The sequence below is a fragment of the Gambusia affinis genome, linkage group LG23, assembly GCF_019740435.1.
Source record: "Gambusia affinis linkage group LG23, SWU_Gaff_1.0, whole genome shotgun sequence".
NCBI lineage: Eukaryota > Metazoa > Chordata > Actinopteri > Cyprinodontiformes > Poeciliidae > Gambusia > Gambusia affinis.
The window spans coordinates 7065453-7092668 of record NC_057890.1 but is presented as its reverse complement, the minus strand read 5'-3'; the positions used below and the strand labels follow the sequence as shown (position 1 = coordinate 7092668).

The 27216-nt window shown below is 40.2% G+C and overlaps 5 protein-coding genes across 8 annotated transcripts; all 5 read right to left on the bottom strand.

The window, feature by feature from the left end:
- Nucleotides 1-536: 536 nt before the first annotated feature.
- tmem209 (transmembrane protein 209) lies at nt 537-5832 on the bottom strand. Of its 2 annotated transcripts, none has more exons than XM_044107502.1 (15): nt 5501-5832; nt 5265-5423; nt 5121-5179; nt 4808-4939; nt 4450-4679; nt 4166-4370; nt 3858-4033; nt 3271-3342; nt 2679-2775; nt 2471-2596; nt 2277-2374; nt 1926-2040; nt 1723-1820; nt 1367-1440; nt 537-1243 (listed from the first exon to the last, which is right to left on the bottom strand). In XM_044107502.1, exons 2-15 carry the CDS (start codon nt 5402-5404, stop codon nt 1189-1191), a joined length of 1677 nt encoding a protein of 558 aa, XP_043963437.1. In that variant the 5' UTR covers nt 5405-5423; nt 5501-5832; the 3' UTR covers nt 537-1188. The 2 variants fall into 2 exon arrangements, with proteins under 2 accessions (XP_043963437.1, XP_043963436.1); XM_044107501.1 differs by having other exon boundaries at nt 5723-5827.
- A 356-nt stretch (nt 5833-6188) lies between these two features.
- prdm4 (PR domain containing 4) lies at nt 6189-14509 on the bottom strand. 3 transcript variants are annotated; one of them, XM_044107498.1, is made up of 12 exons: nt 13435-13642; nt 13225-13314; nt 12956-13111; nt 12054-12242; nt 11196-11963; nt 10258-10407; nt 9631-9749; nt 9457-9542; nt 9244-9371; nt 7761-8342; nt 7117-7285; nt 6189-7035 (listed from the first exon to the last, which is right to left on the bottom strand). In XM_044107498.1, the coding sequence occupies exons 3-12, from the start codon at nt 13068-13070 to the stop codon at nt 6675-6677; spliced, it is 2667 nt and encodes an 888-aa protein (XP_043963433.1). In that variant the 5' UTR covers nt 13071-13111; nt 13225-13314; nt 13435-13642; the 3' UTR covers nt 6189-6674. The 3 variants fall into 3 exon arrangements, with proteins under 3 accessions (XP_043963433.1, XP_043963432.1, XP_043963431.1); XM_044107497.1 differs by lacking the exon at nt 13435-13642 and adding an exon at nt 14407-14509 and having other exon boundaries at nt 6190-7035; nt 12956-13071; XM_044107496.1 differs by having other exon boundaries at nt 6190-7035; nt 12956-13071; nt 13435-13645.
- Nucleotides 14510-15007: 498 nt separating this feature from the next.
- Nucleotides 15008-17583, bottom strand: LOC122826679 (low affinity immunoglobulin epsilon Fc receptor-like). The gene is made up of 2 exons (XM_044108820.1): nt 17417-17583; nt 15008-16625 (listed from the first exon to the last, which is right to left on the bottom strand). The coding sequence occupies exons 1-2, from the start codon at nt 17479-17481 to the stop codon at nt 15584-15586; spliced, it is 1107 nt and encodes a 368-aa protein (XP_043964755.1). The 5' UTR covers nt 17482-17583; the 3' UTR covers nt 15008-15583.
- Nucleotides 17584-20279: 2696 nt separating this feature from the next.
- LOC122826680 (low affinity immunoglobulin epsilon Fc receptor-like) lies at nt 20280-22636 on the bottom strand. The gene is made up of 2 exons (XM_044108821.1): nt 22471-22636; nt 20280-21680 (listed from the first exon to the last, which is right to left on the bottom strand). Exons 1-2 carry the CDS (start codon nt 22533-22535, stop codon nt 20639-20641), a joined length of 1107 nt encoding a protein of 368 aa, XP_043964756.1. The 5' UTR covers nt 22536-22636; the 3' UTR covers nt 20280-20638.
- An 807-nt stretch (nt 22637-23443) lies between these two features.
- On the bottom strand, nt 23444-26010 carry LOC122826728 (CD209 antigen-like protein B). Its single transcript, XM_044108922.1, has 2 exons — nt 25850-26010; nt 23444-25058 (listed from the first exon to the last, which is right to left on the bottom strand). Exons 1-2 carry the CDS (start codon nt 25912-25914, stop codon nt 23993-23995), a joined length of 1131 nt encoding a protein of 376 aa, XP_043964857.1. The 5' UTR covers nt 25915-26010; the 3' UTR covers nt 23444-23992.
- Between the last annotated feature and the right edge of the window lie 1206 nt (nt 26011-27216).

Sequence of the window (27216 nt, the reverse complement as noted above, 5' to 3'; positions counted from 1 at the left end):
ATGTTACACGACCACAGATTTATGAAACAATCAAGGAAACATTTCTGATCGAGACTTTGCCTACATTTAACCAAAAGGAACAGCAACGTGGCAATGCACTTCGTATTAGAACCTCTCAAAAATACAAAACATACTTCTTGCTAAATAATGCGGTTTATAAATGATTTCTCATACAATGTTGGCCATAAAATACAATAAACTCACACGTTCTCATTAAAAAAAATAAAAAAATAAATTCCAGAAAATAAAGTGATCAACCCACTGAATTGCTCGGCTGTATTTTCCACCAGATTAAGTCAGTTACTAGATGGCACAGCATCGTAGAGCATCTGTGGCGGCACATCATTACAAAACGAGAACAGCGGTAAGGTCAAACCGGAAAACAGAGCTCCACTGCCACCATGCGGATTAGTTTGGCATTAAAATACATAACAGGATAGAGAAAATCTTTTATTACAGCAACAGCCAACACATCTTTTGAGAATTTTGCGCAAAAGACTTGGAACAGCACTGAATGATAAGGAATTTGAAACAAATTGATAACTTCTTTTTATTTAAAATCACATCAAAAGGTCACTTATCAGTTCTCTAAAGCACAACTGATGTTTTTCCATACCCACCTGGAGCATTATAGCCTTTAAATATCATAGTAAACATAGGGTTTACAGTGCATTTCAAGTTTTTTTGAAGTCACACTGCTGCATCTAATCCAAATTCATGGATTCCGGTTGATTCCAGCAGATGTCAGCAGTATTCCCTTACACTGCAAGGCATTTATTTTTACTAAACAATGAGCAAACCAGTGACACTTTTTGCAAGTTGCTTTCAAGAAATAAAAATATTTACATTCAGGTAAGTGGGTCTGAGCCCTTTTTGCTATCATTCAGATAAATTTGAGGTATATAATTTACAAGTCTGTCATGCTGTTAAATGGCAATCAGGAAGAAAAAAAAATCAATTAGGTCTAAAAGATGTCACAGAAATAGTCAATGAAAATACAGCATCTTTCATTCCAGAAGTGGAAGTGTCCATTATTGTTCATGCATTTCTCTTTTCAAAGCAAAACAACTGTTTAGGGTATGACCCTGAAAGAGTTGTTAAGCTCATCCTTGCAGCCTGGAAGAAAAATAAAACAGAAAATAAAACAGCATTTGCAGCCATTTTTTTTGGCTTTTAAAACATGATGCATCAGTTCTCAAATATCCAGAGAATGTTCACTCCAGAGAGGCCCAGATTTACCCTCCTGGAAAAAGAAAATCAACGTGAATACAGCGAAAACAATCCAAAACATAGGACCAGTCAACTTTTGAATACAACATCCAATAATTAGCCACAATACGCGATAAATATGTCAAAAAAAGCTCACCCCAGCATCCCTGACTCCTTGGTCTTGATGACATAGAGGAACATGAGGATTGTGTGGAATAGGTTGTTCCTTCCCTGTGACAGAAACCAAGATGGGTTTCATCTCACTGCTATTCTGTGTTCTTAGTTAGCAACAAATTATGCATTGAGCCAGAAAAACATATAATACGCTTTGAAAATACTCATTATAATTGTTTTTGCCACACTACACCACACACATCAGTTGATTTCATTTGAGATTTTATGTGACGGACCACAAAAGGTAATAATCCCAAGCAGTGTTGAATTGAACTGAAATACTTGCCAAACATAAAAAAAAAGTTACTAAAAAAAAAAAAAAGTCTTGTTTTCAATCACCTTAGGAAGACTATAGATGTGTCCCTGGTATATAAGCTGGTAGTGAGGGGGCGTGGTGCTGCTTTGGTGGATGCAAAAGAGGTTCTCCTTGGTAACATCTACAGGAGTTAAAAACACAGACAATAGTATCAAAGAAAGAAAGCAGGAAAGTTTGATTGCTTTTATAGTTTTGTTTCCCTTGCAGTTAACAGACCAGCTCTCACCAGGTTTGTCCGGAGTGTGGCTGAAGTGCTGGGAAGTAAAAGTCTTCCCATCTGGGTACTTTGGATGTGGGGGCAGCCTGGAGTCCAAATATGTGCAAAACACATGCATGAGGAACTGAGATGAAGAAAAGAAAGAAGCAAGAGTGACCTAAATATTTGAACTGATGCAACACAAAGAGTCTTTACAGACACACACGTTAAGAGAGTGCCAGTTTAACATCAAGAAGGCGAGAGAGATTCAAAAACACCACAAAGAGTTCTAAACACCCACTAAAATAACAAGCAAACAAAAAATATATATATCTGAGCAATCGTGACAATTCATTCGTATTTGTTTGGATGCAGACTCACGGCGCAGTCAGTCGGGAGATCCGTGTCCCACTTCCTGTTCTTCAGATCACCGCCACCGTTCCAGCGAAAGGAGCTCATGCAGCCACTGTGAGACAGCTCTGAAATAATAAAAAAACGTATACACACTGATGTGTTTTTTCTTCGCCTTAAAAAAAAAAAAAAAAAAGGGACACAAGTTAGATATTTGAACCAACCTCTTATGCGATCCACTAGATATTCCTGGTTGGATGTGATGTCCAGGTACTGGACAATAGAGGTCAGGGTGGGGATTAAGGAAGCTTTCATCACTGCTGCCTGTCTCAGGCTGCTAATGCTGGCCTCTAGTGGAGGAAAGCGGGGAAGCTGCTAGCAGATTTGTTGCAGTAATTTCAACAGTTATTAAGCATTTCCAGCTGGTCTAACCTCCTATCTGGAGCTCCGGACAGCCCATCCTCCTCAGCTGGCTGTTGACCGAGTCGATTTCTTTGACCAGAGGGACCAAGATGGTGTCGCTGATCCACTGCGGACACAAATGTTATTTTGTCGGAGTTGATGTCTGCTTTTTACAGCCAAGCGCTCGAGACTTGACGGAGGACGCAACAGGCTTTCTGCAGGCTTTACAAACCTGAATTTAACACTATTATGAGTAGATGTTAAGGCCAACATCTCCACAGAAATGTACGAAATTCATCCAGCCAACTGGCAATTAATTTGCACTGAACCAGGACAGACTCAAAGAAGTTAGTGAGTTAGCTAGTAAGCGTATATTAGCGGCTATTTAGCGGTAGCCTCAAAAGTTTAGACTCAGAAGCAATTAAGATGTCGGAGTGCGACTCAAAGAGAAAAAAAAATTACATAGAATATATGAAATTTAATAGTTCCGCTAAGACAATATTTAACACTTGGGAATAACATATTAAAAGTCAACCTACTTTTTAAATGAATTTTAAAATTTTTAAGGATGCGGCACCTTGGAGTACAGAGAAATCGCCCAGTGAAAAACATCAGGACTCACATTTCTAAGCTTGGCTGTCCAGCTGTCGACGTGATCCACTACGGCTCTACTGGTGGTGATTCTGGCCCACACCTAAATATAAAGATATTGGGGGGGATATACATGGTTTCATGCTTAAAACCCGCATCTTTATTTAGCCATATTTAACCCTGAATGAAATCCAATGCAACAAACATATTAAGACATCTTGTTGGTAAATTATGTCCATCTGTGTTTTCATTTAATCTCAGTACAATCACAGATTTTCGCTACAATATAAACAAAGGTGGTGGAATTATAGTGATGTGGGGATCTAGTCAAAGCCTAGATTTAAATTCAATTAGGAATGTGGCATAACTTGAAAAAAGATGTTCAAAAATGTTTTTTCCTATCAATCTAACACAGTCTAGAGTCATTCGCAAATAACAGGGAAGCATTTTCATATCTATGTGTACAAAAGTTGGTATTGAGATACCACACAATATTGATTCTGTACTGTGTGAATGCAAATTGCACACAGGTAGCCTTTTTTCTTAATTAATCAGGTATCTTCTGAAGATAACTGCAAAACAGTATTAATGTAAAATCATAAAGTCAATAAAATAGACCTCTTCTGCAGCGTGTTTAGAACCTAGGTCCGTCTCATCCTTGTGCGCAGACGGCGCCTGAGAGCGGCACGCCGGCTGGTAGAGGAACTTCCTCAAGCTCTGGGCGTAATCTCCCACAGAACGATTGTAGTTCCAGAAAGTAGGGCTGTGGCTTGGGGACACGGACTCTGGACTGCCTGCAGATGGAATGAAGCAACGGAAAATATAAGTTCATAATAGAAAGATTATTAGCACATCGACTGGTACTCTGCTGAAACTTCAGTTTATGCATAAAAGGAACTGGTTTCAGCCGAAGAACTCCTTCCCACCGAGCTGACTGCGGTGACTTTTTTCCTCCTCGGAACGCAGGAACCGCTCGAGACTCTTCAGATCCTCCATGTAGTCTTCCTTGCTTCCCGGAGAGTTAAACACCGAAGGAGACGTGCGATACCGAGCTCTCAACCCAGAGCCTTCTGCTGACCCAATGCTGTTCTGATAGGGAGAAGAGCCTGAAGACTGACTGTAGTTCAGCACCTAGGAATTAGACAACATAGAATATGTAACACTAATTTAGATGCATTCCGTTTTCCTTGGCTTCTGGAAAAACATGCACCTTTCCAAAGGCCACTGAGGGGGTAAAAGGTCCTCCTGCGCTGCTTGGTGGGGATGGGCTGCCCAGAGGGGGGCTATAACCTGGTGTACAGCTGGGGGAGAACTTTGGGCTGCTGGAGGCGGGGCGAGAGGGACTGAAGCTCAGCACACTCTGGCCCTGGAGCGGAGAGGACTGGGTGGGAGCTGGAGTCTCTTTCTTCTCCAGCTTTTGTGGAGGAGAGGGCTGGATATCTGCAAGGGAAGTGACAAAAAGTCACTTCAATATTCCGATAAAGGTATTAAGACAGCTTAAAAACAACTGTCAGGCAGAAAGCAAACCTAAAATCTGAAATTCTGTGCAGACGTCAAGAGAAACGTACTCGTGTTCCTCAGACCCAGAAGGTGATGCTGCTGAGGGGTAACGGCAATGGTGGACGGAGACATTGTGTATTTGAAATACTTCCAGAAGTCAAAAAGAGCATTGAGGCTGAAAAGAGAGGCGAGGACCAGTTCTGCAAGAACATGAAGAAAAAAAAAACCATAAGAACTTAAGTGTAGGATTTAATTTTAGGAATTTATTTTGAGCGTTTATGGAGTTAGAGGCCTAATTTAAGAAACCCTCGTATAGACTATGGGTAAGCAGCACTCTTATTTTGTAAGAAAAAAAAAACAAACAGTGTAGTGGAATCTCACCGATGTACCAGATTGGCCAGTAGGTGATGTTGTAGTACCTGCTCAGCAGCTTCCCTGACCTACAATAAAGTAACAAAGACGCAGCCAAAAAGATGATGAGCTACAGAAAATGCCACATATTGTTTCACAGCTATGATTTCTTACATTTCCGTGTAAATCATGCCAGCTAAAGAGACGTTGAGCACAGCCCAGGCGAGAACAATCTGCCGAGCCTGCTCCTCCCTCCTCATCCTCAGCGCCTTGTCTATCATGCTGGGCATCCCTTCCTTCGGTGGGGTCAGCATGGCTGTCACTCAGACCAGGCTGGAAAAAGTTAAAAACGTTGAGTAAAGAAGTCAAACATAAACTTCGCGCAACAGTACGCGGACTTTGACACTTACTTAGTGAAAGAACTTAAGAGTAGCTTAACTCGATATAATGCTGTGGAACATGAATGTCAGCAGAGCTGTTAGCTGAACGGTTAGCTAACAATAACAACAACGGTAACAGTGCTCCAGAAGTTTGGCTTTACTTTAAAACTCCGTTATCTTTAAACGTAACAGCAGTTTACAAAGGCAAAAAAAATGATAAATAAAATGTGAAAAATGCAACAAACCACATACCACGCTGAAATGAATGAAAGCAGCGGCGCTGAATATTTTGTATTTCTAAACGGAAGTCTCTCGAGCACTTCCGGTACAGGGTTTTCATAATAAGAGCTCTTGGTAGAATTACTGCAAATTACTTGAATGCGTTTTTGTTTTTAATAGAATATAGTATTTTTACTGGTACTTAAAATATTGGAATAAATTATGTATTGAAATACAGTGTTTTTACAGGTCTGTCAGTTTACGTGGGGTAATAGTCAGAAATAGCGTTAAATATTTAAATTAAATTAGCGCAAAATATTACAAAAGCTGTCAGAGGACGTGAGAAAAGTGCCAACCGGGGGCGGCAAAGAGCCCTCGATTTCTCGCACACATTGAAGGTCATATTTTCAAATATGTACTTAGGTTAATAAAAGAATATTCTTTTAAAATTAAGAACAGGCAAGTGTAATAAGTGTAAGTATTCAGAGGAAAAGTCAGTTTGGTGTTTAGTTATTTGTGGCATGTGCTTGTTGTCCAATGTCGTTTATTGCAAATCCATCAACCAACCAATTGATAAATGACAACTTTATCTGCATTCTTGCAAGCAAAAGCAAAATGACAGATTTAATACAAAACAGTTCACCTAATAAGGACACACAAGAATTTAAATCATCAAGTAAAAAATGGCTATTCCTGCAAATCCAATAGGATAACAGTTCCCACCATGTCAGGACATTATAAAAAACTAGCTGGAAAAATAGATCTTAAACAACAAGTTGGGCATAGGAAACATAATTTTACACATGCAACAAATACTGTAGCAGCATTGATATGGCAAAAGAAAATTCAAAGAATTTTTATGTCATGATATAAAATGTGGCATCGCTTTGACAGATCGTTTTAGAAGTATGCGGTAAATCAGAGAAGTAAGTAATAGCATTGCAAATACCATAAACAAATAAAATCATCTCAAGAGGCACCGTCTTCAATGAGGAGGGGACAGGGACTTTTCAGAGTTATAACCTCCAACATCTAAACCATAGTCCTCATCATTCAGTTCTCCTCCACCTCTTCTCCCTCTGCTGTCCTCTTCTTCGTCGTCCTCCTCATCCTCTTCTTCTTCCTCCTCTTCCTTGAAAACGTTCTGTTCCTTTCGAGTCGCTCTGTCTCTCTTGGGCCCTTTGCAGATCTTAAGGTGACGTGTGAGGTGGTATTTAGTCAGAAAAGCTTTGTGGCACTTCTCGCAGACAAAGTCTCTCTTGCCCTCATGAGAGTTCATGTGTTTCTTTAGGTGGTTGGTTTTCAGGAAGTGCTTGTTGCACTTTGTGCACTGAATCTGGCGCTCACTGTCAAAATACAGAAGTACATATATATACATATATGGTATTTAATATAAAGGAAAAACAAAACATGAAAACAACACATACTTTGTGTGAGAGAACATGTGTTGTCTCAGATCTTGTTTCCGGATGAACGATCTGTCGCAAAGGTCACACTTGAGCTTCTCTGCGCCGGTGTGGATGAGCATGTGGGAAGCCACGTGAGATTTCTGAGTGAACGACTTCCCGCAAACCGTGCATTTGTAGTTTTTCTGACCTGTCCAAACAGAAAAGGGTAGGCGATGTATTCAGGATTGCAGTTATTACCAATGCTTCACTGAAGGATAACTCGATTGTTACATCCTTTCTTTACCCTAAACGAAGGTTAGTATCAGAAGTGAGCCAGTGACAAAAGCAAACGTTATCCAGCCAACAGGCAATAAATTTGCACTTTCACATAGACGCAGAAAAACTTGCCAGCAAGCAAGGGATATGTTAGCCGGTAGTTAGCGGTAACTTCAACTGCCTCAAGTGTTTGTTTTTTGCTAGACAAAACAGTCAAAATTTCAGACTTGTTATTAATGTACATAATGCCAAATTAATAATAATAAAAAAGAAATGTAAGACATTTAAGACCATAATTTTGGATACATAAATTTAGAACTTTTTAAGGATGCGCAAACAGCCGGTGCAAGGAGAGAAAAATTCAGTGAAACTGGGTAACTCAATGTTCGGCAACATCCTCACAGTACCTGTGTGAATCTTGAGGTGCATCCTGAGGTTGCTGGGATCGCTGAACGCCTTGCTGCAGTACTCGCACTTGTGAGGCTTCATCCCTACGTGCCCCATGAAGTGCACGTTCAGCTTCGTGGAAGTGGTGAAAGCCCGAGAGCACATGCTGCACTTGAACTTCTTCTCCCGCACGCTGCCCTGACCTCTCCCCCTGGAGGTAACGCTGTTGGAGTTCCTGTTGGCGCTGCGGCTATCGCCGTTTGCTTGTCCCGCGGCGGGGTTGCTACAAGGCCATGGGGAGGACGAGGCGCTGGAGCTGCCGTTGAGAAGCTTTTCCTCGGGTGGAACGTGTTGCTGCTGCTGCTGTGACTGCAGCTCTTGTTGCTGCTGAGGTGGTGCCGGCTGTTGCTGCTGCTGCTGCTGCTGCTGCTGCTGCTGCTGCTGCGCCTGGGCGTGGTCCTGCAGCGATGGGCTGTGACTGTGCGCAGGCTGGTTATGGCTGTGGTTGCTGCTATGGCTGTTGAGGTGAGACTTGAGCTCGGAGAACGACGAGCACTCTTTGCCACACTGGCAGATCTGGCCGTCGGGGACCTGAGGAACACCTGGAAGAATAAAAATGGGCATCAATTTCTCAGTCCAAAGAGCCCATTTAAAAAAAAAAAAAATTGAAAACCTAAAGTTGTCTATGAATTAATAGGAGACATCTCTACAGTGAGCATCCAGACATCTACACTTTTCTCACTTTTATTTTTATACATATTATATTTATTACTGTCTTTTGATAGACATTGTCTTTGCTGTACAACCTACAGCAAAGACAATGTAGACTAAAACATAACAAAGTGTTAAGTTTTCAAATGTCTCATAAATGCACCTTAAAAACACTAATTTAAAAAAAAAAAAAAAAATCTCCCAATTTAATAACCTCGTTTGACGGCCAAACATTTATTTATATATTCTTTATTTTACTTACACAGATCAATAAGCTTTTGAGCCACTGGGAAAAATAAAAATTCCAAAATAAAATACATTTTTGCACATTTTTTGGGGGGATGGGCGAGGGCACAAAACAGCAAATATGGATAATTTTGGTAATTCTACCTGACCTAAAACAAGGGAAGTTTCGTCTAAATTAAATTCACACAGTGAGAAAAAGATGTGTGTCTTGGGAAAATACGGTTTCAACTAGAAATAATGTTTTACAAAAAATATAGGCTTTTCAGCAAGCGTTGGATTTGAAGCGCTTCCAAGGACTTTAAAGAGAAGACAAGCTCTTTTCAAGCCTTGAAATTCTATCCCATTCAAGGATTTCAAGTACTCATATGAACCCTGAACCTGGGGAAAAAGATGGACACAAGTAAAAAATAAAGATTGACAAAGTATCATAATAATTGTTTCTTTCTCTGAAATCAAATCCCATGCATTCCCAGATTGTGCTGAAACCGTGTAAGAAACCCCCACTGGCTCAGCCAATCATAACCACATGCAGCGCCGCCTCCTCACCCATCAGCCTGCAGTAATCTCGGCTGTAGTAGAAGAGCAGCTCCTGCTCGGGATGAATCTCTGTGGACGTACAGAAGAACAGCTTCCCGTTGGCGGGATACGCCACCAGATTTTGCTCTTCGTGGGTCCTGAAACACCAAAACGTTGCATTCCGTTTGTAATGGCAGCACACAGTTTTCCGCCTCCTGCGCGTGGGCGTGGTCGGGAATCTACCTCGCCTTGCGCACAAACATCATCCAGTTGCACTCGTTTTCATCGGTTGTCACGATGTAGAACTCCAGCACGTTGTTGTGGTACATCTACGGCGACGGACATGCATTTCCATTCGTTACTTTTGCCGTAAAAAGCATTAGTGCTTGTGGATTAGGCGGCTGCGTGTCAACAGACCTTCCAGATCTGAGGCGTGTCCTTTTCTGGCCAATCAGAGAGATCCACGTTGCTGCAGTGCTGCCCCACCATTGGCCCGAAGCAGGTCCTCGGAGGAATGACGTCCCGTGCAAACACTCCTGGAAACATGTTGGGAAACATTTGATAATATAAAAATAAATTGCTAAAACCTATAACAGGGCTGAGTGAAAAGTCAATTTTATTGATTATTCCAATTTTTGATTTTGAAGATTTAATTTTTGTAAAATCTGGATTTCTTTTTTTTTTTTTTTACATCAATGCACCGCTTGCTTCCAAGCTACGAGTGACCTTTATAATTCTAGAAGATGTTTCTCATTAAAATTATTTTATCTCGTTCATTTTAATAAGTTCTTCTGGCAAAAACACGCTTTCTGCAAATATTATTGATTATCTTTATGATTAATCCAAAAAATTTGTAGCTTTGTACAATATAGTTTGTCACGAAACTCACAGAAATGATCATTTGAAATAAAAATTACTTTTTGAAAATATTTTCTTTCACTTGTAATTTCTTTTTAAATCATTTCTTAAAATTATAAGATTTATAAAAACTCTATTGTTAAGCCATATCGCCCAGCCGTGGCTAAGGGGTGTTTGATCTCTTACCAAGCGGTTCATCGGTTACAGAGATGCGAAGGCAGAGAGGACGCGGCAAGGAGAGGCGAGCCCGGCTTTGGATCGGCATGTCGGGGATGAAGGTGACCGGACCGTGCTCCGGACAGTCGGAGGCGTAGGAGCGCTCACACAGCGTGCACCCTGAGGAGAAATCAACAGAGATCAGTAGATGTCAGAGTCAGAAATGCACCTTCGGATGTTTCACATTGTTCATTTCAGGATTTGTACACTTTGTCCACAGTAAAATTCAAGCATTTTTAAAGTAAGTTTTCAAACTTCTCCAGCGTCACACTTAAAATACAACAATGTTATGTTTTGAAATGTCTCTCTCACACACCCTACACACCTGAGAGGTCCCAGAGCGAAACACTAACTTAACAAAAATTCCCCAATTCCAATAACTAACGCATAAAATATAAGACAATCTTTATTTCAGTGACAGATCAATAAGTCAATGATCGAGTAGGAATAATAAATAATGATTGCATTGAAAGAATCCAAACAAATTGTGTTAAGGTAAATTATCTTCCTGCTCAAATTAAATGAGACGTTAAATTAAACATAACATACAAAAAATGTTCTCGCTCAGTTTTCTGGCATTTCACAAATAGAAATAGTTTTGGTCACTCTACCTAAACTAAAACAAGAAAAGTGTCTGATTTAACTTCAGACAGTGGAAAAGAAAATGTGCACGTCTTTTTATTAGGTACGTGGTTTCAACTGGTTTCAAAATCACATTTTCCAAACATAGGCTTTTAATCTACCATCAGATTGCACTTCATTACAAAACAAAGAAGATTCAATATCAAGCACTTTCAAGGACTTTATACAGAAATAAAGCACTTTCCAAACCCAGGATTTCAAGCATCCGTACAAACTGCGTGATTGTTTCTGGTTTTAACAAGCCGTCTGTGATCATTTATACTCACAGATGGAGCAGGGGGCGTTCATGTTCTCCTTGCTGGGAGCCGGATCCTCCAGCTGCAGGGTGGAGTTTACGAGGACCAGGTTGTTCTCGGGGCCGAGGGCCACCTCGGCGGTGATGGAGGACACATTGACCGCCTCCAGCCCCATCCCCGAGTGTCCGTGGAGAGACACGGGCTCCAGCTGGCTGGGGTTGGACATGGAGCCGGTGAGCACCACGCTCACCACGCTCGGGTTTATCTCTCCGTTCCCGTGGAGCTGCTCCCCGAGCCCCCCGTTTCCGCCACCTCCCCCTCCCCCGCCCCCAGCTCCTCCCGTCCCGGAGCTTCCCACTCTGTCTCCCAGGTGGTCCGGCTCCATCACCACAGGCAGCTCCAGCACGGGGGGCCCATGGAGAGGCATCACCCCCCCCTCGTGAGGCTGAGGCTGCCGTCCTCCGCCGAGCTGCTGGGCGTCGGACACCACCACCACCCCGTCCATGCTGGCTAGCTCCTCCCCCATCCGGTCAGGAGACAGCGGGCTGTTAACGCGTGACTCCATGGCCAGCCCTGTGGAGTCCAGCTCATGAGGGCCGGCCTGGTGAAGGTCTGCCTGACCGCTGACTTGCCTCGAGTCCAAGGGCACCAGGCCCTGCTCCAGAGGGCCCCCAGGCCCGCTGTAGGGGTCCAAACTGGAGGGGTTGTTGCTGGCCACAGACAGCGTCCCGTCCATGTTAAGGCTGCTGGGATGAATGTACTGAGGAGGTGGACGGTCTGCCAGGTAGGACAAAATACCTTGGAAAAAGAAAGAGACAGTAGATACTGGGATGAAATGTGAGTTACTGTTTGGTTTTTATGTCTAATAACAACAAATCACAAACCCACCTGGCAGTAGGTGTCGGAAGTAACTGCTCTCCAGGTGGGGATACGGCGGAGGAGGCAGGGAGTAATTCCTCTCAGGCAGGCCGCACATCACCCCTCTGTCGCTGAGAGGACCCATGGGCAGCATCAGGGACAGAGCAGAGGGGAGAGAGCCGAGGGACGGGCCCAGACTGGGGATGGCCACCGGCATGCCTGAGAAAATCAAACATGCAAACGAACAGGGCTCAGACAGAAATAAATACATTAAATTTAACGACGAGAATATAGTTATAAAACTACAATGCTGCGAGAGTAAAGTCATAATACTACAAGAAGTCATAATACTTCAAAAGGTCATAATATTACCAAAATGAAGTCATAGTATAACAAGAAAAAAAGTCATATGAGAATAAAGCCATTGCACTATGGGAATAAAGTTGTAATAATACAAGAATAGTTGTAATACTACAAGAAGTAGTAATATTTCCAGAGTAAACTCACAATATTACCAGAATAAAGTTGTACTTTTATGGAAACAAAATTGTACGAGAACAAAGGCGTAATAATACCAGAATAATCATAAATATAACTAGAATAAAATCATAGTAATATGACAAAAAAGTCATATTATTATGAGAATAAAGTCGAAGGAATGACCAGAATAAAGTCATAACACTACCATAACATTACTTTATTTCATTTATTATTTTACAACTAAGGAAGCACTTAAACTATCAACACATCAGCATCAGATTACTATCAGTAGCAAACAGAGACTATATTCTTGTTTTACTACTGCAACTTAATTCTCAGAATTTTATGTTTTACTTTTCTTGGCAATAGTGGCAATATGCTGAATTATAATCCTTGTTTATACATATTTAAGAGTGTCAAACATTCTTTGATTCGGTAAACTGTTACCATACCTGGGGTGGGAATGGGATTGTGGGTGGGAGAAGTGGGCAGACCCAGGTGGCCGGCACTCACTGAGGGCACACTCAGCTGGTCCATGCCTACAGGACTCAGGTTCATGTCATTCATCCTGAAGAGTCAACATCAGAGTCAAGCGAGCCAGTTGACCTCTTTAAGTACAATAAGTCATCATTTACAGATGTTTCAGTCCAAATTTAGCTGTGTCCAGGTCTACATTTCTTTATGACACTACAGGTTGAATGTGTTCCCTTTTATAGCTTACCTGAATTCAACAACTGCTGTCCCTTTAAGAATCCAACGCGACTGCTACATGTCCCCCCTCAGCTTAAATATGAACGTCTCCAGGGAACCTCTGCGACAAATGAGACCAATAATCACCGTTTTGGTGAATTGTATAACAATTAAGCTCGTTAGCCGTAAAAACACCAGCTCTGGTTTTGCTTTTGAGCTAGCGTTAGCCTTGACAACTTACGTCTTCGCAGCACATAAAAACGGAGCAGGCTGATGAGTTTCCACCAAACAGAAACTCGGCTATATCTCCACATGGCTGAAAATGCGGCAACCTTCCAGAAATGTTGCTAATTTGTCGAAAGAGAACAGCATAACAACACAAAACCTCCATGAACGGGGCCATGACAGCAACTTTGCCTGTATTGCGCATGCGTATTCTGATTTTTTCACACGCGCAGTTTGACGTCGGTTTAGGTTAGTTGTTTTGGAGAGCCATAGAATGGGAAATAAATAAATGAGTAATTGGCATCTTTATTTCCATTCATATTTATTCATTTATATATGAAATGGCTCTCCATAGTACAGTGCATTATCACTTAATTATCCCTGGTATCAGTTTGGGTTAGTTTTTACATATTAGCCTACGTGCATAATTATCATTCTCTAATTTCAATATACTATTAATGTATAAAATCAACCACAAATGTTGAAGTAATCTCAAACAGAAGTCCTTTACTTCCTATTAACAGTAAATGGCCTGTTGTTCCACTAGATGGACCCATTCGGTTTAAATATAGTTAGGATATTAAACTTTGCAACTCCAATAGCTTAGGAGGTTTGAAAACGTAAAAAGGTGCTTGGACAAGTTCTGAAGGTGTGCCATTAGCAGACCTGACAGCAAACAAAAAACAGAGAATCAAGTTCTTCCGGATGTAGTTAAACAAACTACCTAAAGCTGCAGTGCCCTTAAAATATTTCCACATTTTGCCACAAAATGACAATGCGATGTATACCAACACAAATCTCTTCATGAAGTGGAGAGGAAGTAAAAATGACTGGTCTAAATAGTGCAAGTAAAAAGTAGCTCTTAAATTTCCAATGTCAGGTCTCTGAAATAATTCTGCATCCCAGACTATTGTATATACAGTAACATTTTGCATTTTTTGCATATAGCAGAGGTTCCTTCATCGATATCCTACTATTTCATCCTTACCTGGGAAGCCTTATAGCGTTTCTTAAATACGTGAGCAATGTCATGGCATTGCTCTGTTGACTTTGGCAGCCTACATTTGTCCGGGTGATTTCAAAAGGACAAAAAATTGCAGGTTTTAAATGAAAACAAGGCAAGGGAGTATGGTTTCCATGGCAATCTCTCCATGCCAATCCTGCTGCTGAATCATTGGAAAAGCAAAAGAAAACAGCAACAAAAAAACATTACTTTGAGTTCTGGTGAATTCAAATAACACATAAGATGTGCTACTTGAAAGTACCATTTGAAAATAATCTATAAGCAAGTACTGAGCTTTCCATGAAGCCCGCATTTTTGTATTAAATATGTTTCTTTAATGGGTTGATTTAATATTCTAATTTCGAATGTCATGTTTTTATTGAAAAAGAGAGAGACAGGCAGATATGATGAATCTTGCCATGGGGAAAATTTACATGTTGCAGCAATTTTACATGTAAAATAAAAGCTATAGCACTATCTATAAAAAGTTGTCAGAAAATTTCAAAAACAGTAGAAATCAAAGTCCCTGGCATCGATTTAGTCTGGAAAGGGTCACACAATCAAATAACACCAGTTTCTTTCTCACCTTTATTTGTCTTAAAATGGGAAGGACTGAAAAGTTACCCTATCCAAACTGGCTTTAGTCTGTAACATTTTATACAATTATACATCATATACAATTACAATGTTTTATTTTATACAATTATACATTTTATAAAATTTTTCTGTTATAACATGGATAACTAGTTGTGAATGTTAAGGTATTATTAAATTTTTTAATGCAATGGTTTATTGAAATTTTCAACTTTTCTAACTTCCTGTATCCGGTAGCTGTGCTGAAGTGCAAACACTAGCTTCCTGACCAGGAACAGTTAGCTGGGATTCGGTTGCAGGTCTGTTTTTTTTTTTTTTTATTCTTTTGCTTCTTCTGTAATTTTAGATTTCTCAGAGTATAGAATTATTTATTTAATCTTCATCTAACATCTCATTACCCCATCCCATCCCCACAGCATGATGCTGCCCCCGCAATCTTTCACTCGGAGCTTTGTCTGTTCAGAGTTTTGTACTTTTTTAACAAGAAAGTTACATTTCAGTCTCTCTGATCCGACTATTTCCTCCCACATGTGTCTTGTGGCCAGATTAAAACAGGACTCCTTCCATCCTAGGTCAAAATCAGGCCATCAGTCTCACAGATGTAGTGACCTTCCTCAATACAACTCATGTCATCCCAGCTGTTCATCCAGCCCTCACGTCCCACCTCATCTGGTGGTATAATGGCCACGCAGTCCTGACCGGCTGGGTCAGTGTTCCCGGTGGCTAGTTCGTTGTCGGGCTCGCCAGGTCTCCAGTAATTGACACCTGGATTGATTTCCTCTCCATTGACCCAAAAGTAGTCTCCTTCCCTGACCATGTCCTGCAGCCCGATCCATGCCGAGTAGAAGGTCATGCCGGGATTTGCCTTTACAAACTGGAATGTCATGTTTGTCAGGAACGCCTGGTCTGCGGCGTTCCGGACAACAGCGAGGTCTCCCTTGTAGTTGAAGCACTCAAGGCGAGCATTATCCCACAACTTCTGCACGTTGGACATGAAGAAGCACCGGGAAGCATGCTCCGTCCACCCCGGGAAGCAGCGGGAGCACTTCAGCGTGGTCCGGTCACAAAGATCCCAGATGTAGTCGAGTTGCTTGATGGATAGGATCGAACTCTGTCTCTTGATCTCCTTCTCCGTTTGCTGGTCATTTTTCTGGGTAGACTTTATTTGGGCCGTCAGCTGGTTGAGTCTCTCCTCAACCTGTATTCTATCCCTATAAAGACTGAGCAAGACCAAATTCAAGCTGTTGATTTTCTCCTCCAGCTGGCTATAATTGCACGGATTTTCCAGCACCAGCCGTTCATACTCCGCCAACAGAATGGAGTAGTTTGTGTTGGTTACGTTCAGCTGCTCTGAAATCCTGCTTTTCTCCTCTAGCAGCTTCTCGGTGTTGTTCTTCATCTCCACTTTGACCTGCTCTAGACTTGTCAACACATTTTGCTTGGTGTTCCACTCGACGATGACAATTAATACCATCATGCCGAGGATCCCGCTCAGGACTCCGATCAAAACGAGATGCCAGATGGGTTTCAGTATCCTCTGAAACTCGGTGACGGGAGCACTTTTTTTCTGAGGTCCATGTTCAGGTTCTGAGGTTCTGTAGGTACCAGACCTGACAACAAGTACAAAAAGAGAATCAAGCTCACTCGGATGTAGCTAAACAAACTAGCGTAAAGTTGCAATGCCCTCAGAAATGATCCACCTTATGAAACATAATGACCCTAAACATATTTTAATGAGACAGACCAGGGGTGTCAAACTCATTTTCAATTGGGGCCACATTTGGATGTTCTCAAGGTGCCAAAATGTATTGATAAGACCCCTTAGCAAACTTTTACCATATTAATAAACAGCTGGCTCTGCATTTGATAAGTATTCAACATCTTTTCACATCGATCAGTCTTCAGACTCTGTGATTGTTTTTCAGATTTTTTTTAGGAGCTAGGAGTTATCAATCATTTAAACTAAAGACTTTTGACTATTTTTGTAGAGAATTAGCAATAAACTCACAGCTATGCATTTGTGTAAAAAAACAAACTATGTGGAGATTTGCTGGTTTTTGCGTGAATTTTTGCTATTGCAAAAAATTGGAGGGAATGATTGATGCAATTTCACATCTGGAGTCTAAAAGGCCACATAAAATGATAAGGCGGGCCTGATTTGGCCCCGGGGCCTTGAGTTTGACACATCTGGACTAGACCAACAAAAATCAGTTCAGGGGACGGAAAAAGGTACTTAGTCTAAACGGTGTAAATAAAAACTAGTTCTTACATTTCCAATGCCAGGATTCTTAAACATCAATTTTGCAACCCAGAGTTGACAGTTACATTTTACATCTTCCTCTAACTTATAATCTAATATCTCTGCAATTCCTTCATAAATATCCAGTAATTCCTTTCTTACCTCGGACTCCTAAAATCGGTTCTTAAATATGTGAGTAAATGTACGATACTGTCTTCATAAGACATTTCTTCTCCACACACTCAGCAGATAGTTGGCCTGCTGACTTTGACAGATACATTTGACAACAGGTGGTTTAGAAGTCCGAATGTCTTAAATGAAAACAAGTAAGTTTGGGTTTCTTCTTGTTTCCGTGGCAATCTGACCATGGCAACTCTAGGAATCAGACAAACTGCTGAATCATTGGAAAAACACCAAATATTTCTTTTTCATTTGTGTTGTAGTTAAATAACAAAAATGTGCACAAGAGGTTTTCAAATGCTGGATTTTATCCAATTTAACCTGACCTTATGTAAAAATGTCATCCATCTTGCTAAAACACAAATTAACTGCAATTGAACAATTTTTAGAAAGCTGAGCTCCGGACCCATGGGGGCAATGGTGGTCTGACCATTGGGGAGAGACAACACAAGATTACCTTATATGCTGATGATGTGCTCATATTTCTATCTCAGCCTGAGGACTATCCCACATCTCATAGAGACCATTAACAGGTTTGGGGATTTTTCGGGCTATAAAATCAATTTCAACAAATCAGAGGTCATGCCACTAGGCACATTAAAACATCAACCATCTATACCTGCTCCATTTCCTTTCACTTGGTCCCCAGGATTTTCATACCTGGGAATAAGAATTACCCCCTCATTTGACAAAATGTATAAGGCCAATTTCACCTCCTTATTTGAACGGATTCGGTTGGACCTTGAAAGATGGAGAGCGCTGCCTCTCTCGTGGTTGGGCCGCGTGTCTCTTCTAAAAATGAATGTCCTGCCCAGACTTTTATATCCCATACAAATGATTCCAGTTCTTTTTCTCCATAAAACAATTAAGGCTCTAAATGGATGGCTAAGTTCTTTTATATGGGCAGGAAGGAAACCACGCTTAAAAATTTCTACACTGTGCCTCCCGTCCGCGAGTGGAGGCCTTGCTCTCCCAGACATACGAAAGTATCAGATCAGCGCTCACATGCGTGCTGCTGCTGATTGGACAGGGGGGCCTGCTTCTCTGTGGCTTGATATAGAAAGCTCTATGTCCAGGTTCCCTTTAAAAAATTTTCTTTTTTTGGGGAAAAAACAATACTATAAAAACGTACTGCAGTAACCCCATTACTATTAACACTGTGAGGGCATGGCAAATGGTCCAAAAACTTGAGGACAGGTTCCAAACTATATGACCTCTTACACCTTTCTGTGATAACCCGATGTTTCTACCAGGCGCTATGGACTCTGGCTTCAAAATATGGTCAATAAAGGGAATTCGTACGCTTTCTGACTTGATGGAAGGTAACACATTATTATCATTCTCCCAACTATTGGATAAATATGATATTGGGAGGCAGGATTTCTTTCGCTATTTACAAATTAGAGATTTCATACAGAAAAAAACCACACTCGATGTGGACCAAACAATTTCAGTGTGTGAAAAACAGCTTTTTTCCTCCAGGGTAAAAACTTCAATCAAAACCTTTTACAACTTGCTGAAGGAGCAACCCTTACCAAATACATTACACCTAAAAGAAGTTTGGGAAAAGGAATTGCAGTGGGCAATAGATCAGGATGGATGGGACGAGGCTTGGAAGAATGCAAAGTCTTCAAGTATTTGCAATCGGGTTAAGGCCATACAATTTAAAATTTTACACCGTGCGCACATTTCTCCTTCTCAGCGAAGTAAATTCAATGCAAGCTTCTCACCATTTTGTCTAAAATGTAGAGTGGATATTGGTAGTCTTGCACATTGTTACTGGTCCTGCAGGGAAATTCAACAATTTTGGCATATAATAAAATGTGAATTAGATAAGATTTTCTCTGTTTGCACACAATTCAACCCATTGCATTTACTACTTGGTTTAACCAACGCCGGTATTACTGGTAAATATCAGCGTCAACTCTACAGAATGCTTACTTTTTGTGCAAGAAAATGTGTGGTACTGAATTGGATTTCTGACAAAGCACCAAGTAAATCACAATGGCTAAATACAGTACTGGACTATTTATCTCTGGACTATTTGACAAGCAAACTGCACGATAAAGAAAGTAACTTTTATAAAGTTTGGGAACCTTTTATTTCTTATGTAGGATTTGAAACTTCGGTTCTTCTTCAGAGAGGATTTGTAATTTGAGGATGTCCGAATTGTAAACATCTGAAATGTTTTGGTATAGACCATTTGTCTTCCATTTCTGTCTTCTTTTTTTTCTTCCCTTCTTTTCTCTTTGGTAGGTATGTATATGTGTGTATGTGTACGCATATGCTCGTATATAGGTATGTAACTTTAAGAGCTGGATTGTTCTCTTGTTCTTGTCTTGTCTTGTATTTGTTTGTTTGTCAAAACGTTAAAAACCAATAAATATAATTATTAAAAAAAAAGAAAGCTGAGCTCAATTTCGCAAGACAAACTCAGGCAAGATTATAACCACACATGAAGCTATACAGTCATAGTCAATAAATAAATGAATTAGTGATTTAAGATTTTAGATCTTTTGGGCATCTAAAGTCAAAATGACGTTAGGTGGGCACAAAATCTTTGCTTAGTTGTGGCCAAATGATCTAAAACTTTACATAATTTGCTTTTAGTTTGTAACACAACATAAAGATACCAAATGCAATACATTTTGTGGAATTTTTTTTTGATAATTAGTTATAAATATTAAAATTTATTGACGTTCCATCTTTTCTAACTTCCTGTATCCGGTAGCTGTGCTGAAGTACAAACACTAGCTTCCTGACCAGGAGCAGTTAGCTGGGATTTTGTTGCAGGTCTGTTGCTAATTGTGTATTCCCACATTTGTACATAAAAAATACCAACAGCACCATTTCTGCATTTTTAATTAAGGGGAGTAAAAAAAAATGTTGAGTAATAAATCGAACAGTCATCTGCATACTGTGTGAACCATACAGGTCCCAATGTATAACCCAATTAACAATCATTAAAATTATTTTTTATTCTTTTGCTTCTTCTGTAGTTTCAGATTTTCGTATCTCCATCTACCATCTCATTACCCCATCCCATCACCACAACATGGGGTGGGATGGGATGAACTCTGATCTTTCACTCAGAGTTCAGTGTTTTGTGGTTTTTAACATGAAAGTTACATTTCAGTCTCTCTCATCCGACTATTTCCTCCCACATGTGTCTTGTGGCCAGATTAAAACAGGACTCCTTCCATCCTAGGTCAAAATCAGGCCATCAGTCTCACAGATGTAGTGACGGTTCCCAGCACAACTAATGTCATCCCAGCTGTTCAGCCAGTCCTTAGTTCCCACCTCAGCTGGTGGTACAATGGACACGCAGTCCTCACCGGATGGGTTATGGTCCCAGGAAGCTATAGCGTTGTTGGGCTCGCCAGGTCTCCAGTATTTGACATTCCATTTGATTCTATCTCCATTGACCCAGAGGTATTGTCCTTCCGCAACCATGTCCTGCAGCCCGATCCATGCCGAGTAGAAGGTCATGTTGGGATTTGCCTTTACAAACTGGAATGTCATGTTCGTCAGGAACGCCTGGTCTGCGGCGTTCCGGACAACAGCGAGGTCGCCCTTGTAGTTGAGGCACTCGACGCGAGCATCAGACCATTTCTGGTCCACGTTGGACATGAGGAAGCACCGGGAAGCATGCTCCGTCCACCCCGGGAGGCAGCGGATGCACTTCAGCGTGGTCCGGTTACAACGTTCCCAGATGTAGTCGAGTTGCTTGATGGATAGGATCGAACGCTGTTTCTTGATCTCCTTCTCCGTTTGCTGGTCATTTTTCTGGGTAGAATTTAGTTGGGCCGTCAGCTGCTTGACTTTCCCCTCAACCTGTTCTGAAGCTTTTAAAGCTTTGCTCACGACCCCTTTGAGATTGATGATTTTCTCCTCCAGCTGGCTATAATTGCACGGATTTTCCAGCACCAGCCGTTCATACTCCGCCATCAGAATGGAGTAGTTTGTGTTGGTTACGTTCAGCTGCTCTGAAATCCTGCTTTTCTCCTCCAGCAGCTTCTCGGTTTTGTTCTTCATCTCCTCTTTGACCTGCTCTAGACTTGTCAACACATTTTGCTTGGTGTTCCACTCGACGATGACAATTAATACCATCATGCCGAGGATCCCGCTCAGAATTCCGATCAAAATGAGATGCCAGATGGGTTTAAGTATCTTCTTAAGCTCGGTGATGAGAGCACTTTTTTTCTGAGGACCATGTTCAGGTTCTGAGGTTCTGTAGGTACCAGACCTGACAACAAATACAAAAAGAGAATCAAGCTCACTTGGATGTAGCTAAACAAACTAGCGTAAAGTTGCAATGCCCTCAGAAATGTTCCACCTTATGAAACATAATGACACTAAACATATTTTAATGAGACAGACCAGGGGTGTCACACTCATTTTCAATTGGGGCCACATTTGGATGTTCTCAAGGTGCCAAAATGTATTGATAAGACCCCTTAGCAAACGTTTACCATATTAATAAACAGCTGGCTCTGCATTTGATAAGTATTCAACATCTTTTCACATTGATCAGTCTTCAGACTCTGTGATTGTTTTTCTGATTATTTTAGGAGTTAAGAGTTATCAGTCATTTAAACTAAAGACTTTTGACTATTTTTGTAGAGAATTAGCAATAAACTCACAGCTATGCATTTGCGTAAAAAAACAAACTATGTGGAGATTTGCTGGTTTTTGCGTGAATTTTTGCTATTGCAAAAAATCGGAGAGAATGATTGATGCAATTTCACATCTGGAGTCTAAAAGGCCACATAAAATGATAAGGCGGGCCAGATTTGGCCCCGGGGCCTTGAGTTTGACACATCTGGACTAGACCAACAAAAATCAGTTCAGGGGACGGAAAAAGGTACTTAGTCTAAATGGTGTAAATAAAAACTAGTTCTTACATTTCCAATGCCAGGATTGTTAAACATCAATTTTGCAACCCAGAGTTGACAGTTACATTTTACATCTTCCTCTAACTTATAATCTAATATCTCTGCAATTCCTTCATAAATATCCAGTAATTCCTTTCTTACCTCGGACTCCTAAAATCGGTTCTTAAATATGTGAGTAAATGTACGATACTGTCTTCATAAGACATTTCTTCTCCACACACTCAGCAGATAGTTGGCCTGCTGACTTTGACAGATACATTTGACAACAGGTGGTTTAGAAGTCCGAATGTCTTAAATGAAAACAAGTAAGTTTGGGTTTCTTCTTGTTTCCGTGGCAATCTGGCCATGGCAACTCTAGGAATCAGACAAACTGCTGAATCATTGAAAAAAAAGCAAATATTTCTTTTTCATTTGTGTTGTATTTAAATAACAAAAATATGCACAAGAGGTTTTCAAATGCTGGATTTTATCCAATTTAACCTGACCTTATGTAAAAATGTCATCCATCTTGCTAAAATACAAATGAACTGCAATTGAACAATTTTTAGAAAGCTGAGCTCAATTTCGCAAGACAAACTCAGGCAAGATTATAAACACGACTGAAGCTATACAGTCATAGTCAATAAATAAATAAATAGACATTTGTCTTCCATTTCTGTCTTTTCTTTTTTCTTCCCTTCTTTTCTCTTTGGTAGGTATGTATATGTGTGTATGTGCACGCATATGCTCGTATATAGGTATGTAACTTTAAGAGCTGGATTGTTCTCTTGTTCTTGTCTTGTCTTGTATTTGTTTGTTTGTCAAAACGTTAAAAACCAATAAATATAATTATTAAAAAAAAAGAAAGCTGAGATCAATTTTGCAAGACAAACTCAGGCAAGATTATAACCACACATGAAGCTATATAGTCATAGTCAATAAATAAATGAATTAGTGATTTAAGATTTTAGATCTTTTGGGCATCTAAAGTCAAAATGACTTTAGGTGGGCACAAAATCTTTGCTTATTTGTAGCCAAATGATCTAAAACTTTACATAATTTGCTTTTAGTTTGTAACACAACATAAAGATACCAAATGCAATACATTTTGTAAAAAAAAAATTTCTGGGATAACTAGTTATAAATATTAAGGTTTATTGACGTTCCATCTTTTCTGACTTCCTGTATCCGGTAGCTGTGCTGAAGTGCAAACACTAGCTTCCTGACCAGGAGCAGTTAGCTGGAATTTTGTTGCAGGTCTGTTTTTAATTGTGTATTCCCACATTTGTACATCAAAAATACCAACAGCACCATTTCTGCATTTTTAACTAAGGGGAGTAAAAAAAAATGTTGAGTGATAAATCGAACAGTCATCTGCATACTGTGTGAACCATACAGGTCCCAATGTATAACCCAATTAACAATCATTAAAATTATTTTTTATTCTTTTGCTTCTTCTGTAGTTTTAGATTTTCTTAGAGTATAGAATGAATTTTTTTTAATCTCCATCTACCATCTTATTACCCCATCCCATCGCCACAGCATGATGCTGCCCCCACAATCTTTCACTCAGAGTTCAGAGTTTTGTGGTTTTTAACATGAAAGTTACATTTCAGTCTCTCTGATCCGACTATTTCCTCCCACATGTGTCTTGTGGCCAGATTAAAACAGGACTCCTTCCATCCTAGGTCAAAATCAGGCCATCGGTCTCACAGATGTAGTTACGTCTCCCAACACAAGTAATGTCATCCCAGCTGTTTAGCCAGTCCTTAGTGCCCACCTTATCTGGTGGTAGAATGCCCACACAGTCCTGACCAGCTTTCTCAACGTCCCAGTTAGCTACAGCGTTGTTGGGCTCGCCCTGTCTCCAGTATTCGACATCCCATTTGATTCTATCTCCATTGACCCAGAAGTAGGTTCCTTCCGTGACCATGTCCTGCAGCCCGATCCATGCTGAGTGGAATTTAGAGGTGAGATTTAACTTTGCAGCCTCGGCGCGTTTTAACTTTGCATACTCGGCCGTCATGTTCGTCAGGAGCGCCTGGTCTGCGGCGTTCTGGATAACAGCTAGGTCTCCATTGTGTTTGAAGCAGTCGAGCCGAGCCTCTTCCCACTTCTTCTCCTCCTCAAACAGGCGGAAGCACCGGGAAGCGTGCTCCGTCCACCCCGGGAGGCAGCGGGAGCACTCCAGCGTGATCCGGTTACAAAGTTTCCAGATGAACTCGAGTTGCCTGATGGACAGGAAGGAACGCTGTTTCTTGTTCTCCATCTCCTTAACCTGGTATTTATTCTGGGTAGAATTTAGTTGGGCCGTCAGCTGCTTGACTTTCCTGTCAGACACTTCTGCAGCTTTTAAAGCATTGCTCAAGACCCCATTCAGCCTCTCGATTTCCCGCTCCAGCAGGGTTAAATTGCATGGGATTCTTTCTATCAGCCGGTCATACTCCGCCATCAGAATGGAGTAGTTTGTGTTGGTTACGTTCAGCTGCTCTGAAATCCTGGTTTTTTCCTCTAGCAGCTTCTCGGTGTTGTTCTTCATCTCCACTTTGACCTGCTCTATACTCGTTATCATGTTTTGCTTGTTGTTCCACTCGATGATGACGACTAATACCACCACGATGAGGATCCCGCTCAGGACTCCGATCGAAACGAGATGCCAGATGGGTTTCAGTATCCTCTGAAACTCGGTGACGGGAGCACTTTTTTTCCGAGGTCCATGTTCAGGTTCTGAGGTTCTGTAGGTACCAGACCTGACAACAAGTACAAAAAGAGAATCAAGCTCACTTGGATGTAGCTAAATAAACTAGCGTAAAGTTGCAATGCCCTCAGAAATGTTCCACCTTATGAAACATAATGACCCTAAACATATTTTAATGAGACAGACCAGGGGTGTCAAACTCATTTTCAATTGGGGCCACATTTGGATGTTCTCAAGGTGCCAAAATGTATTGATAAGACCCCTTAGCAAACTTTTACCATATTAATAAACAGCTGGCTCTGCATTTGATAAGTATTCAACATCTTTTCACATTGATCAGTCTTCAGACTCTGTGATTGTTTTTCTGATTATTTTAGGAGTTAAGAGTTATCAGTCATTTAAACTAAAGACTTTTGACTATTTTTGTAGAGAATTAGCAATAAACTCACAGCTATGCATTTGCGTAAAAAAAACAAACTATGTGGAGATTTGCTGGTTTTTGCGTGAATTTTTGCTATTGCAAAAAATCGGAGGGAATGATTGATGCAATTTCACATCTGGAGTCTAAAAGGCCACATAAAATGATAAGGCGAGCCTGATTTGGCCCCGGGGCCTTGAGTTTGACACATCTGGACTAGACCAACAAAAATCAGTTCAGGGGACGGAAAAAGGTACTTAGTCTAAACGGTGTAAATAAAAACTAGTTCTTACATTTCCAATGCTAGGATTGTTAAACATCAATTTTGCAACCCAGAGTTGACAGTTACATTTTACATCTTCCTCTAACTTATAATCTAATATCTCTGCAATTCCTTCATAAATATCCAGTAATTCCTTTCTTACCTCGGACTCCTAAAATCGGTTCTTAAATATGTGAGTAAATGTACGATACTGTCTTCATAAGACATTTCTTCTCCACACACTCAGCCGATAGTTGGCCTGCTGACTTTGACAGATACATTTGACACCAGGTGGTTTAGAAGTCCGAATGTCTTAAATGAAAACAAGTAAGTTTGGGTTTCTTCTTGTTTCCGTGGCAATCTGGCCATGGCAACTCTAGGAATCAGACAAACTGCTGAATCATTGAAAAAAAAGAAAACCCTAATATTTCTTTTTCATTTGTGTTGTATTTAAATAACAAAAATGTGCACAAGAGGTTTTCAAATGCTGGATTTTATCCAATTTAACCTGACCTTATGTAAAAATGTCATCCATCTTGCTAAAATTCAAATTAACTGCAATTGAACAATTTTTAGAAAGCTGAGCTTAATTTCGCAAGACAAACACAGGCAAGATTATAAACACGACTGAAGCTATACAGTCATAGTCAATAAATAAATAAATTAGTGATTTAAGATTTTAGATTTTGTGCCCATCTAAAGTCATTTTGACTTTAGATGGGCACAAAATCTTTGCTCATTTGTAGCCAAATGATCTAAAACTTTACATAATTTGCTCTTAGTTTGTAACACAACATAAAGATACCAAATGCAATACATTTTGTGAAATAAAAATTTCTGGGATAATTAGTTATAAATATTAAGGTTTATTGACATTTCAACTTCTCTAACTTCCTCTAACTGGTAGCTGTGCTGAAGTGCGAACACTAGCCAGTCAGCTGGGATTTGGTTGCAGGTTTATTGTTATTTTTTCATTCATGTATTTCTACATCAAGGATACCAACACCTCAGTATATTAAGGTATCCTGTTTACTGTGTTTTTAAAAAAGAAGGTAAATACAGTTTCAGTAACAAATCCGACAATCATCTGCATATTGTGTGAACAATACAGATGCCAATCTTTAAAAACTCAAACTTTAAGACCAATTTAGTTAAAATATTTATTTTTTATTTAGTGTTTATTTATTGTTGCCATAAAAAACAAATGTTTTATTAACTTGTAGATACTGCTGAAAAAGTCTTATAAATGGGGCTATGATGATTTTTTTTTTTTCTTGCTGTGTTTTTTTTTTCTTTTTTGTAGTTAGTGTAGATTTTCTTGTATCACGTTGGCATAGAGTAAATATTATACACATGGAAAGAATTTGATATCAATTGTATTTTTTAATTTATATTTTACAGATTAGACTCTGGGTTTAAAACAGTCATTAGAGGTTATTTTTGAGCGTAAAAAAACTGAAACTTATCTGTGATCTCAAAGAATGCCCACATTGGTACACTACAGATCTTTTTAGTGCTGATGCAAGATAA